The sequence below is a fragment of the Marmota flaviventris genome, chromosome X (genome assembly GCF_047511675.1).
Source record: "Marmota flaviventris isolate mMarFla1 chromosome X, mMarFla1.hap1, whole genome shotgun sequence".
Lineage (NCBI taxonomy): Eukaryota > Metazoa > Chordata > Mammalia > Rodentia > Sciuridae > Marmota > Marmota flaviventris.
This window is the reverse complement of record NC_092518.1, coordinates 71,194,190-71,208,779: the sequence shown is the minus strand read 5'-3', so window position 1 is coordinate 71,208,779 and position 14,590 is coordinate 71,194,190. Positions and strand designations below refer to the sequence as shown.

The window sequence follows — 14,590 nt, the reverse complement described above, 5'->3', positions numbered from 1 at the left end:
CCATTAGCTAGTAACTGAAATATTATGATGAATAGGAGTGGTGAGAGAGGTCATACTTGCCTCATTCCTGATCTTAGATAAAAATAATCTAGTTTCTCAACATTATGATGATATTAATAGATTTTTGCACATGTTCTTTGTCAAGTTGAAACAGTTCCCTGGTATTTCCATTTTTCTGAGAGTTTCTATTATGAATGACTCTTGTATTTTGTTAGATGCTTTTTATTCTTCTATTGTTAGGCTCATTTGATTTTTCTTCTTTTCATGTTTTTATTAGTGCATTATAATTATACATAATAGTGGAGTTTATTGTAACATATTCATATGTGCACATAACATTATTTGCTCTGATTCATTTCTCTTTCCTTCCTCACTCCACCTGTTCCTCTCCTGTTGTTACTTTTTATCTATTATTTATTTTTATTGGTGCATTATACCTATATATAAAAATGAGGTTGATTGCAGTATATCCATATAAGCATTTAACATAGATTGGTCAATTTTATTCCCATATCGTTTCTTTCCCTCCCCTCCTCTCTTCTCCTTAATCCCCTACCCTACGGATCTCACTTCTATTTTCATGAGATCACCCTTTTTATTCCTTTTTTCTCTGTAGTTACCTCATATGAACCCTGACTTTATGACTTTTTGAGTCTGACTTATTTCACTTAGCATGATATTATCCAGGTCCATTTACACACCAGCAAATAACATAATTTCATTCTTCTTTATGGCTGAAGGGAACTCCATTGTGTATATAAACAATATTTTCTTTCCTTATTTAATTGTTGATTGAAAGCTGATCTGGTTCCATAACTTGGCTATTTTGAATAACACTGCTATGAGCACTGGTATGTGTGCATAGTTATAGTATGATTATGTTTCTTTCAAATAAATACCAAGAAGTGGAATAGTTGTACCATATGGTGCTTACATTCCTAGCATTTTCAGGAATCTACATACTGCTTTCCACAGTGCTTGTACTACTTGCAGTCTCACCAAAAATGCATTAAGTTTTCCTTTTTCTCCTCATCATTACTGGTATTTGTTATTTATACTCTTGAGAGTTGTCATTCTGAGATAAGATCAGTGTACTTTTGTTTTATACCTTCCTGATTTCTAATGATGTTGAATATTTTTTCATTTGTTTATTGTCCATTTGCTTTTCTTATTTTGAGAATGTGTGTTTACTTCATTTTGTCATTTATTGCTTGTGTTATTTTTTGATGTCAAAGTTATTGAATTCTTTATATATTTTGCATATTAATCCTATCTCGTAAGAGTAACTGGCAAGCATTTTCTACCATTCTGTAGACTCTCTTTTCATACTGATTTCCTTTGCCATGCAGAAGCTTTTTAATTTAATGTCATCCCACTTACTAAGTTTGGGGTTTATTTCTTGTACTTTATGGGTCTTATTATTGAATTTGGTGCCTTGTCTGTATGTTGGAGTGTTGAACTTATGTTGTCTTCTATTAGTTGCACAGTTGCTGGTTTAATTCTAAGGTCTTTCATATACTTGATTTGACTTCTATGAAGGTTAATACATAGGGGTTTCATTTCATTCTTCTACAAATGGCTACCCAGATATGAAGACCAATAGGATACAAAAGAAAAAACACCGACAAACCCACACAGATACAGTCATCTCATCTTTTAAAAAAGTGCCAAAAACACAAAGTGGAGAAGTTGTATTTCCTCCTTTAGTCTGCTGATGTGACATATTTCATTAATTGATTTTTGAATGTTGAACCAGTCTTGAATACTTAGAATACATTTACTCAGCCATGTTGTATAATATTGAATTTGACTTGTTAATATATTGTTGCATTATGTTCAAGAAAGATACTAGTCTGTCATTCCACTTTGTTTCCTATTGGCATTTGACTAATTATGGCTTAACAGAATATAGTAAGAAAGATTCCCTCTGCTTCTACATTCTGGAAGTAATAACTGGTATCATTTCATTAAGTGTTTGGTAGAATTCATTTGTGAACCCATGTTCACTTGTTGTATTCTGTTTTGGAAGGTTATTTATATATATGTATATATAATATATTATATATACATATATGTATAACATATATAATATATTATATAATATATATATTGAATACATATTATATATATAATAAATTTATTTGTAAAATTTATTTATTGGTTCTTTTTAGTTATACATGACAGTAGAATTCTTTTTGATATAATTATACAAGCATGTAATATATCTTATTCTAGTTAGAATTCCATTCTTGTGGATGTATATGATAGTAGGATTTTTTATGTATGTACATAGGAAAATTATGTCACATTCATTTCACGTATTTCCTTTTCCTATTCCTCCTCCCTTCCCTCCCCCATTGTCAATTTCTTAATGCTTATAGGTCTTTTCAGATTATTTATTTCCTTTTGTGGGATCATTGGTGGATTGTATCATGTATCTTTGAAGAGATTATTCATCCAAGTAATAAAAATTATGGGGAAAAATTTGTTATTCAGAATATTTCACTGTTATTATTATTTTTATACTGGAAGACTGAACCCAAGGGCACTGAGCTACATCCCCAGTTCTTCTTTTTTTTTTCTTTTGAGAGAAGGTCTAAATTGCTGAGGCTGTTCTCCAACATGTGATACTCCTGCATCAGCTTCCCTAGCCTCTGGGATTATAATGCACTAACCTTCCTCTATTATCCTTTTAACGTCTATGTGACCAGCAGTAATGACCCCTCTTTTATTTCTGATATTATAAATGTTTACTTCTTCCTTTTCCTTAACATGTATACAGGTTTATCAATGCCATTAGTCTTGCCATATAATGACTTTTTGATTTGTTTATTCACTATTGATTTATTTTAGTTTCATTGATTTCTGTACTATTTTATATTATATATTTTCCTCTGATTACCAGATTTAATCTGCTCATCTTTTTAGTTTCCTAAACTGGAATATTCTATTACTAATTTTATTCTTTCTTATATTTAATACAGTAATCCAATACTATACATTTCCCTGTAAGCACTGCTTTTGCTATAACTCAGAAACTTTGATAAGTTGTATTTCTACTTTCATTTACTTTAAAATATTTTAAGATTTATATTGACAGTTCTTTGATACACATTGTTCTCAAGACTGCTACTTAATCTTTAAGTATTTTTTGGATGTTACAGTCATCATTCTGTTTTGGTTTCTATTTCAATTACATTATGATTGAGTGCATATTTTGTGTGATTCCTATTCTTTGTGTTTGTTAAGTTTTGTAATGGCCCTAAATGTGGTTTATCTTTATGAAGGTTTCATAAGAACTTAAGAAGAATGTAAAATTTTCTATTATTGGACAAAGTATTCTAAAGTGCCCATTAGATTCAGCTGATTAATTGTGTTGTTCATTTCAACTCCGCCCTTCCTGATTTTATGCCTGCTGGTTGTGTTGATTACTTACAGATAGTGATGTGGTCTCCAATTATAATAGTGGATTCATTTGTCTTATTTGCAGTTCTATCAGTGTTTGCTTCACATGCTTTACACTCTGTTATTAGGTATAAACACTTTAAGGATTATTCTGTCTGTTTTAGATAAGTGACCCCTTTGTCATCATTGCTCTGAAATCTACTCTCTCTGAGATTAATATTGCTACCATAGCCTTCTTTTCATTAGTTTTGCACAGTATATATTTATCCATCTCTTTACTTTTGCTCAATATGTGCATTTATATTTAAAGTGGGTTTCTTAAACCAATGCACATTAAGGTCTCCTTTTTTGTCCATAATTACATTTTCTGGAGGTTCTTGTTATTTTGTTATTCTTTTGTGCAATTCATGATTTTATAGGAAGTGTGTTCATATTGAATTAAAGGCATAGAGCACTGACATATGTAGCACCTAGAATACACAAGCTAGTCTATCTTTTACTTGGTGTATTTAGACCATTACAGTTTAATGCGATTATTAACATGGCTGAATAAATAACTCCTATATTTTAACTGCTTATTATCTGTTGCCCTTACTGATTTTTCTCTTTGTTCCCCTATTTTCCACATTCTTATGCCTTTTCTGGCTTTAATGGAGCATGCTATGATTCTAAATTCTCCTTCTCGCTTTCTCAGCATATCAGTTAGACTTAATTTTAATTTTTTAAAGTTTGTATTTGAGTTTTCAATATACATTTGCAACTAATCTACATTAATTTGCTGATAGTTCTGTACCACTTTTGGGGTAGTATAAGTACTCTCAATCCCTCTTATAAAAGTACTTATAAAAGTACTCTCAATTCCTCTATCACATCCCTTATATAATTGCTGTCATTTATTTAACTTACTTGTCATATGTAATCAGCCAATACACTGTTGTTATTATTACTAACAGACTATTATGTGTTCAATTAATTAAAAATAACAAATATTACTTAATACCTTATACTTAATACTGTAATTCTTCTTTAGTGCTCTTCCTTTCTTCATATATATAAAAATTTTCAACCTAAATGATTTTCCTTCTCTCTGATGGATGACCTTTCAACATTTCTAGCAAGGTAAGTCTGCTGCTATAATTTTAAATTCCTTCAATTTTTGTTTGTTTGAGAAAAATCATTTCTCTTTTACTTTTAAAGAGAAATTTATCTGGATACAGAACTCTAGTTTCTTTTAATCCTCTAAACATTTCATAATTTCTTCTTTTTTTTTTTGATGCTTTGTTCATTTATTAGATAGTCCCCCAAATTTGGAGTGCATAGTCACTATTTTTTCCTCTAACATGTTAAGTTTTACTTTTTAAATTTTTTTATTTATTTTTTATTTTTATATAACAGCAGAATGCATTATAATTCTTATTACACATATAGAGCACAATTTTTCATATCTCTGTTTGTATACATAATATGTTAAAACCAATTCATATCTTCATACCTGTACTTTGGATAATAATGATCATCACATTCCATCATCATTAATAACCCCATGCACCCTCCCTTCCCCTCCAACCCCTCGGCCCTATCTAGAGTTCCTCTATTCCTTCCATGTTCCCTATCCCTATCCCACTATGAATCAGCCTCCTTATATCAAAGAAAACATTTGGCATTTGTTTTTTGGGGATTGGCTAACTTCACTTAGCATTACCTTCTCTAACTCCATCCATTTACCTGCAAATTCCATGATTTTATTCTCTTTTATTGCTGAGTAATATTCCATTGTGTATATGTGCCACATGTTCATCAAACAAACTCTTCTCAAGTTTAAGAGTCAAATAAACCTTTGGTTTTGACTTTCTATAATTTGAATATGATATGAGTAACTCTAGTTTTTGGCATTTATCCTACTTAGTTTTTTCTTAACATCTTTTGTTTATGGACACAACACCTTTTATTTTATTTTATTTATTTTTATGCGGTGCTGAGGATTGAACCCAGTGCCATACACGTGCTAGACAAGCACTCTACCACTGAGCCACAACCGCAGCCCTTCTCTGAACTTCTTGATTCTATGTTTTGGTGTCTCTCATTAATTTTGGAAAAATCTCAGTCACTGGAATTTAAACCATTTTTTTGGTCTTCTCTTTTCCTTCTTATATTCACATTATATTTACAATACACCTGCCATATTTTTAAAATATTGTGTTGTATTGGCTTTTTATTTCACTATTTTTTTCTCTTTATTTTTCAGTTTGAGAAGTTTCTATTGATATAACTTGAAGCTCACTGATTGTGTGTGTATGCATATGTGCGTATGTATTACTGGGACTTTCATGCAGGGATAGGGTGCTTTACTACTCAGCCACAATCTCAGCCCTTTGTATTTTTCTATCTATTTATCTATTTATTTTTGAGATAAGTTGCCCACGCTGGCCTTGAACTTGTAGTCCTCCTGCCTCACTGTTCTGAGTAGCTGGAATTACAGGCATGTCCACCATTGCCGCAGTCTGGCTGGGCACAATTCATGAGCCACTTATCAAGCAGAAATGAACTTTATTTTTAGAACACACACACACACAGCACCACAGGAGCTCTTCAGGAATTCCCTCAGAGCCCAACTGCCACCACAGGCTTCCTAGGAGCGTCTCAACCCCCCACTCCTCCTGCTCTTGAGGTCGATTGGCTGGGTGGCGTGGGTGGAGCCAAAAGAGTCCCCCAATGATCAGCTCCATGGTCTGAAAGGGCAGGGAAACAGCCCAATGAGCATCACGGCAGAGGAGCCAATCGGCTGGCAGCTGGAAGTTTGCTGGGGCCCCTTCGGCTGTGGCTCTCAACACACCATGAGTGGCTCAAGGTCACTGATTCTTTCCTTGGTATTCTATAAAAAGTATTCTTAATTTTGTTGCAGCGTTTTTCTTTTTTATTTCTAACAATTCTTTTTTTTTAAATTTCTACATCTGACCTTAAATTTTCTGTTTTCTTGTAAAATATCCACTTTTTCCATTCTCTTAGTATATTTATCAGTTCTTTTAAGGTCCCAGTCTGGTAATTTTAAATATCTCCTATATCTGAATTTGGTCATGATGTTTGTTCTGTCCCTTCAGACTATATTGTTTGCCTTTTATCAGGCCTCATAACTGTTTTATTTTAATCCCAAAATGATGCATCAGGTAAGTGAGGCTGAAGTTAATAGGCCGTTCCTTATAAGTATTACTTTGAACCAGTTGGGAGTTAGGCTGTCTGAAATATTTGACTTGTGGTATTAGATGCCAAACTTTCCTCTAGCATTTTACTTCTGTATATCCTCCTTTTTTGTTGTTCTCTCTGGAAAATTCATCTTAAATAGGGTTCTATGGCTTTCAGTTCTTAACAGCTATAATAAACTCAAATTATCCAAGCCCCCTATCATACTGGTGGAAAATGTGAAAAGCAGAAGCATTCAACATTCCTCTGATTAGGTGTCAGACCCTTCATGGCTTGGATCTTAGGGCTGTGGTTTTCACAAGTGTTTTACAGCTTCCCCCTCACCTTAGGAAAGACAAGAAATCTCAAGGGTGCTGGAGTTGTATATTTCACTTCCTCCACATCAAAGGTTATAGGGTGTGGAGTTTTAGTATATTTTTTTCCTCAATGTTAATTAGGTTATGTTAAAACCAAGTTATTTATGGTGACATAGTTTGCTTTGAAGGTAAGCTTTTCTTAAAAGAATGAATCAACCAGGGCATGTTTAAAAATATTATTTTTTAGCTGAGCATGGTGGTGCATGCCTGTTATCCCAGTGGCTCAGGTGGCTGAGGCAGGAGGATCACAGGTTCAAAGCTAGTCTTTTCATTTAGCAAGACTGTAAGCAACATAGTAAGATCCTGTCTCAAAATAAAAAAAAAATAGAAAAAGGGTTGAGGATGTGGCTCACTTGTTAAGTTCCCGTGGGTTTTATCCTTGGTACTAAAAACTGGAAAAAAATACTTTTCCCTTCAACCTGCAACAAGCATAAGAGAAATTGTCTCATATATTAACACTGAGAACCTGCTAGGATTCCTAGAGATAAAATTCATGAAAGTATAGTAGTCAAGTAAGATGGCCCCCTGGAAAATTTTTATCAAGCTAGGCCCACAGTAATTCTCCTATATTAATCAATTATTCTTTAAATGTGGTACCAGGGTCCAACTGTGGCTTCTGTTATCCATAACATGTGGCTCTCTGTCTTCACCTTTTTCTCTAGTTTTTGGAATAGTGGTGCCCTGTGATCACAATCTTTAATGGATCAAAAAATGTTGGTGCCTTTTTTTCCTTGTTACAAAAAGAGGAATAGGGCTGGGGTTGTGGATTAGGAATGGGGCTAGCATGTGTGAGGCACTGGGTTCGCTTCTCAGCACCACATATAAATAAATGAATAAATAAAGGTCCATCAACAACTAAAAACATTTTTTAAAAAGAGGAATAATATCTTTCAAGGTTCTTTACAGAATCCAGAAGCCTCTCAGTCACTTTCCTGTATGGCATAAGTCTAACTAAAGTAGTCTTTATTTTACTTCTCATAAGGTACTATTCATTTTATTTGACTTTAGATAATGAACAACTTTATATGGATATTTCCCCTTAAGCTTATAACATCTTTAAAGTAAGACATTTAATTAATATCCTCAATATTTTGGACATCATATTACAATATTCCAGAATTTCTCTGTTGCATAATGCTAGGTTTTACTGAGGAAATAAAAAGCTTAGGTAAAGTAGTAATGGAATTCCTCTCCTGGTCTTCTTGTTAGCTAAGTAATATATACAAGACCTGTTTTGCTTTGGAAAGATTTCTGAGTCATTTAAGTCCCTAAAAAGGGCAATTAAACTTGAATTTGTATAAACTGGCTGTAGTTAAACTACTGAGTAATAATAATGTTAATATTTTATACAGTGCTTGATGTTATGTAATTCAGTACTAATAACTTTTCCTTTATCATTTTCAGTCCTGGCAAAACTTAAGAGGATACAGTTTTATCTTTTCTTTGTTGTTGTGGAAACCAAAATGCAGAAAACTTAGACTATTTCTCCAAAATCAGTGTTGTGGAATTCAGAACGTGTGGAATTTAGTCATGTGTTGTTGTACATACCAGTAACCCCAGGTACTCTGGAGTCTGAGGCAGGAGCATTAAAAGCTTGAGGCCAGCTTGAAAAACTTAATGATAACCTTTCTCAATTTTTTTAAGGGTTGGAATTTAAACTTGGTGGTAGAGTGCTTGCCTAATGTGTGTGAAGTCCTTAATTCAATTCCTAGTACCATACTCATGTGCATAAAAAAAACATGTTGAATTCAAACCCAAGTTTACTTGACTCTGGACAATATTCTTCACATGTATTATTACTGTGCTACCAGGTATCCACAGCTACCTCCACTCTATGTATCCCATACATTCAACTTAGTCCCTCTTTACCTCCCATTCTGTTTTCAAATTATTAAAGCTTATTGAAGTTAAACAGACTATGCTCTGCTAATACAATTGTATTTTCTCAACATAATCAGTTTGAGGAATATTGTATACATACTATTGGTTAGCAAGTGGTTCTGCTGCAGTGGATTAAGGGTAGGAGCACCCCCAAGGCCTGGCTGCCCAGCTAATGCTGCATGAGCAATTCCATGCTGAGGTCCAGGAGCAGCAAGAGGAGACTGCATCTTATCCTTATCCCAGGAGGATTCACTTCCACCTGAAAAAAATGTCATATAAACAGTCATTTGATAGTTTTCTATGAGAATATTTTTAATTACTTTTTTATAATGAAAATAATTAATGCCATTTCATAGAAAATTATTATTAAACATGGTAATTCATTCTATGACAGTTTAAAAAAAACTTTCAAAAATCTAAGGATATAAGCTACCTCTGGGAAAAACTAAGCCATTTTTACTAATACCATAGGACCACTTTCCTTAATGGTTCTCTCAACAAACTTGAAATAATAATTAATAGCTTTTGGAAGCCCTTATATATTGAAGATTATTAAAACACACCATTCCCTTTCCATTCCAAGCCTCTAAAATATGTATGCTATATTTTAAAGAAGAACAGTTTCTGTTCACTAAAAAAGAACACACTAATTTGTAAGAGTATGATAACATATAAAATATACAGAGTAGGAAACAAACTTACCACTTATTTTTGGTTCAGCCCTCGAGCAACGTTTTCATACATAGCAAGATTATATACAAAATAGGCTGGATAAAACATGAAACCATGGCTTCCAATTTGAAATTATACTTTGATCACCACACTAGAGAGTGTAGTGAAATGCACACTAGTGCAGACTTCTATATTGTCGTGATCCATAGTGGCATAGCTATTTAATCTGGTACTGAACATACTTTGGGAACAGAGTCATTGCCTAAAATGATATGGGAAGGAACCATAGATTTCCAGGGCTTTCTTTTAAGAAAAATTGAAACAGAGAAATAGAGAGTTAGATTTTAATCCGATTTCATAACCCACTTGAATCTAATGTATGAAATATGATATGTCAAGAGCTTTGTAATGTTTTGAACAACCAATAAAAAAAAGAAAATCAGTTATTTAAAAAAAAAAAGATTTTAATCCGTACAAAAGATGATATTCTGACTTTGGGAAACAAGATGTTGTATAGCAGCTCAACCTATTTGCTTGATATGTTTCATTCATTCAGGGTTCAATGGCTCTGCCCCCATAACCCTACTGGGATTGTGATATTAGCAACTCTACTTGAATGATACTGTCCCATATGCTAACTGAAACTATGACCTTGTTATATATGGAGATCAGACCTGGAGCTTTGGGGCCCTCTACAAAATGTTTGCATTTACAGGTTTAAAAATAAAGAATAAATTGACATATTTTCAACACATTGAACATTGTAATTATTTTCACTTTAGCTCCCTCCCAGATTCTGTTCATATGGATACTCATTTTTACATAGTAAACACTCTGCTATAATAACTTTGTGTATCATATTTACAGAGGGCAAAGGCTACGCTGTATTATGCTGAGTTATTTAATTATAATTTTTAAACAATATACTTTTTCTCTCAGATTTATCACTAGAATAAATCACATTATAACAAAAATATTGAGTTATTTCATTAGAATAAATTAATTAGCTGGAGTGACATTTCTGGTTCCAAAATGACAGATATATTTATACTACATTTATATAAACTGTCTTTAAAGTGTAAACTTTCCAGGGAAATGCTTTCAGGACCAAATGTTATTTCCCCTAGATATTTAAAATTGAGGGCTAGGGTTGTAGCTCAGTGGTAGAGCATGTTCCTAGCACATGTGAGATACTGGGTTGTATTATCAGCGCCATAAAGAAGGAAGGAAGGAAGGAAGGAAGGAAGGAAGGAAGGAAGGAAGGAAGGAAGGAAGGAAAGAAAGAAAGGTGTTGTGTCCATTTTCTCCATTCATTTAATAAAAGATTTAAAATGTATTCAAGGGGGCTGGGGATGTGGCTCAAGTGGTAGCACGCTTGCCTGGCATGCGTGCGGCCTGGGTTCGATCCTCAGCACCACATACAAACAAAGATGTTGTGTCCGCCGAAAACTAAAAAAATATAAATATTAAAAAAAAATAAAATTTATTTAAGCAAATGCCCTGCTAGAAACTCTGCCAGGATTTCCTTTTTTCTTTCAAATATGCATTTTTTAAAACTTTATTTTATTTATCTATTCATGTGGTGCCAAGGATTGAACCCAGTGCCCCACATGTGGTAGGCAAGTGCTCTGCCATTGAGCCACAATCCCAGACCTCTGCCAGGATTTCTTAAACGTTCTATCCATTCATCAACCATTCTTACCCCAGGTGTGGGGATCTTCATCCTCCTCAGAACTCTTTCAGGCTGATTTACAGGCAAAGTTAACCTTTAATCAATTCAAAAGTGGGGGATCTTAACCAGTATTTAACCAGATGAGCTAAGGAAACACCATATTTTTTAGCAATACATGTAAAGATTGAGGGATACCTGGTCCTATGTATAGAGACAATCTTTTCCAGTCAAACTGGGAAGAAACAAGTAGCTAATTATTTAATTCCTGTGATGAACCTTCAGTTGACCTGAATGGAAACTTGTAAGATGGGAAATTGGTTTAAATTTGATAGACTTAAAGAATCCAAAATAATTTTCTTGAAGGTGTGGAGGTTTTGAATGTTTATTGAGACCCTGTGAAACTTCTAAGATTATACCAACTGTTTTCTCTCTTCATCCTTATGTTTGATATTATAGAGTAACTGCCACAAAGCAGGGAAGTAATTTATGGTTTGGTGCATTTACATAGTTTCCCATTGACAAACTTGAAATTCTAATTAAAATCAATAAGACAGTGTTATGCTGCAACAAAGAAGGATGGTTGGGAAAGAGGAATATCAATAAACAATGAATGTAACCACAATGAAACACTGAAATTTGTTTTTAGTTACAATGGTATGATAAACATGATTAAAATCAGAAAATACAAAAATTTGAAAGAATAATTGCTAAGCAAAAAATTGAACCACTCCATCATTTTTGCATTTTGTTCAGTATACAAATTATCTATTGCAGAACTGCAATTTGTAAAGTGATGAGTAAAACATTGACAAAGCAATATTAATTTAGAAGATACTAAATCATAATGTATGTTATTAATGTGGTATTAAACTGTCACAACAGCAATGGCATGCTGCAACCTCAGGGCTGAGACAATGTCAATATTGATTTTATAAACTAGAAACATTTTAGTCCACATTCAACACATATGGTACACTAGGCATTAGTCTAATGTTTTATACCTCATATATCCCAAATTAACTTGAATAGAAATGTTTTCTAAAACATCATGAAAAGATCCCAAAATGTTTTTGTGTTTTCTTTGATAAGAAATTTGGATGAACTTTTTCTGATATTTCATCATTGTTAACTACTGTTTTAATGATAGAATGAAGGTGATTTCCAGATGTTTCCATCTATACTAAGTATGGATATAAGATAGTTTTGCACTCTGTAGTAAGCAACTGACAAGTGTGGGGGTGTTCTTAATGTTTAGATTAGGTTGTATTAATGTTCTGGACATATTCTGGGCTCCTGACCTAAAATTGTTTACCATTATTAAGTGTATACAATTTGACCTGTGACAAAATCTGGAATTCTCTGGTGGCCCCAAACATAACATCGTATCTTTGTCAGGTTGAAAGACAATATTAACTGCCTTTACAGGTAACCATGTACTTTTACTAATCTAATCTACGGGTCTTTTTTTAAACCACTAAGTAGAAGTCTTAGGTATCCACCTTACTTTATCTAGGTACTTTGTACCTACGTATGTATCTATCTATCTCCATATCATTTTTTAATTTGCTTTAATTAATCATACATGACAGTAGAATGCATTTTGACAGATCATACATAAATGGACTACAACTTCTCACTTTTCTGGTTGTACATGATGTAGAATCACACCAGTTGTGTAATCATATATGCACATAGTGTAATAATATCTAATTCATTCTACTGTCATTCCTACCCCCATATCCCCTCCTCTCCCTATACTCCCCTCTGTCTAAACACAAGTACATTTATTCTTCTCTAGCCCCCAATTCCCTTATTGTGAATTAGCATAAACATATCAGAGAAAACATTTGGCCTTTGGGTTTTGGGGATGGGCTTATTTCACCACATGATATTCCCCAGCTCCATCCATTTACCTGCAAATGCCATAATTTCATTCTTCTTTAAGGCTAAGTAATATTCCATTGTGTATATATACCACATTTTCTTTATTCATTCATCTGTTGAAGGATATCTAGGTTGGTTCCATAGCCTGGGCATTGTGAATTGAGCTGCTATAAATATTGATGTGACTGTGTCACTGTAGTATGCTAATTTTAAGTCCTTTGGGTATAAATCGAAGAGTGGTATAACTGGATCAAATAATGCTTCCATTCCAAAGTTTCTGATGAATCTCAATACTACTTTCCATAATGGTTACACCAATCTGCTCTCCCACCAGAAATGTTTGATTGTACTTTTTCCCCCACATCCTCACCATCACTTATTATTGCTTGTGTTCTTGATAATTGCCATTCTGACTGGAGTGAGATGAAATCTTTCCATATGTAGCAAAATGAAATTTAACACCTTTCTCTCACTCTACACAAAACTTAACTTAAGGTGAATCAAAGATTTAGGCACTACAACAGAGACCTTGTGCCTAATAGAAGAAAAAGTAGGCCTATCTCTCCATCATGTCAGATTAGGAATGGGCTTCCTTAACAAGACTCCAACCTAGATGCCCTTCAGTGGATGAATGGATAAAAAACTGTGGTATATATACACAATGGAATTTTACTCAGCAATAAAAGAAAAAAAAACATGGCATTTGCAGGTAAATGAATGGCATTGGAGAAGATAATGCTAAGTGAAGTTAGCCAATCACCCTCCCCAAAACAAATGCCAAATGTTTTCTCTGATATAAGGAGGCTGACTCCTAGTGGGGTATGGAGGTAGAGCATGGGAGGAATAGATGAATTTCTTAAAGGGAAGAGGGGTGGGAGGGAAAGGGATGGGGCAGGGGATTAGCAAGGATGGTGGAATGTGATATCATTATACAAACTACATGTATGACACTCGAATTGGGTGTCAACATACTTTATATACAGAGATATGAAAAATTGTGGTATATATGTGTAATAAGAATTGTAATGCAAAAAAGTACATGTATAAAGACATGAATTGGTGTGAACATACTTTATATACAAAGATATGAAAAACTGTGCTCTATATGTGTTATAAGAATTGTAATGCATTCCACTATCGTGTATTTAAAAAAATAAAATCAATAAAAAATATGGCAACTTTAGTTTTAAAATCCAGATAAATTTTATGCTCTATCTGTATAAGATAAAACCAAACCAAAAACCTTTAAAAAAAGACTCTTAAAGCACAAGAATTAAAATCAAGAATCAATAACTGGAATGGATTCAAACTAAAAAGCTTCTTCTTAGCAAAGGAAATAATCAATAATGTGAAGAAAGAGCTTAAAGAATGGGAGAAGATCTTTATCACATGTACCTCAGATACTGCATTCACCTCATGGATTTATAAGTAACTCAAAAAAACCCCAAATTACTCAATCAATAAATGGGCAAAGGAACTGAATAGATACTTCACAGAAGAACAACCAATCAACAAATATATT

General features: G+C 33.4%; 1 protein-coding gene across 1 annotated transcript in view; it reads right to left on the bottom strand.

The window, feature by feature from the left end:
* The window catches only part of Dach2 (dachshund family transcription factor 2), a 497,550-nt gene that overhangs the window by 99,891 nt on the left and 383,069 nt on the right, over positions 1-14,590 (bottom strand). The window contains exon 5 of the mRNA XM_027932544.2: positions 8,941-9,099. Within this exon, the coding sequence (XP_027788345.1) occupies positions 8,941-9,099 (159 nt within the window). The remainder of the gene's footprint in view (positions 1-8,940; positions 9,100-14,590) is intronic.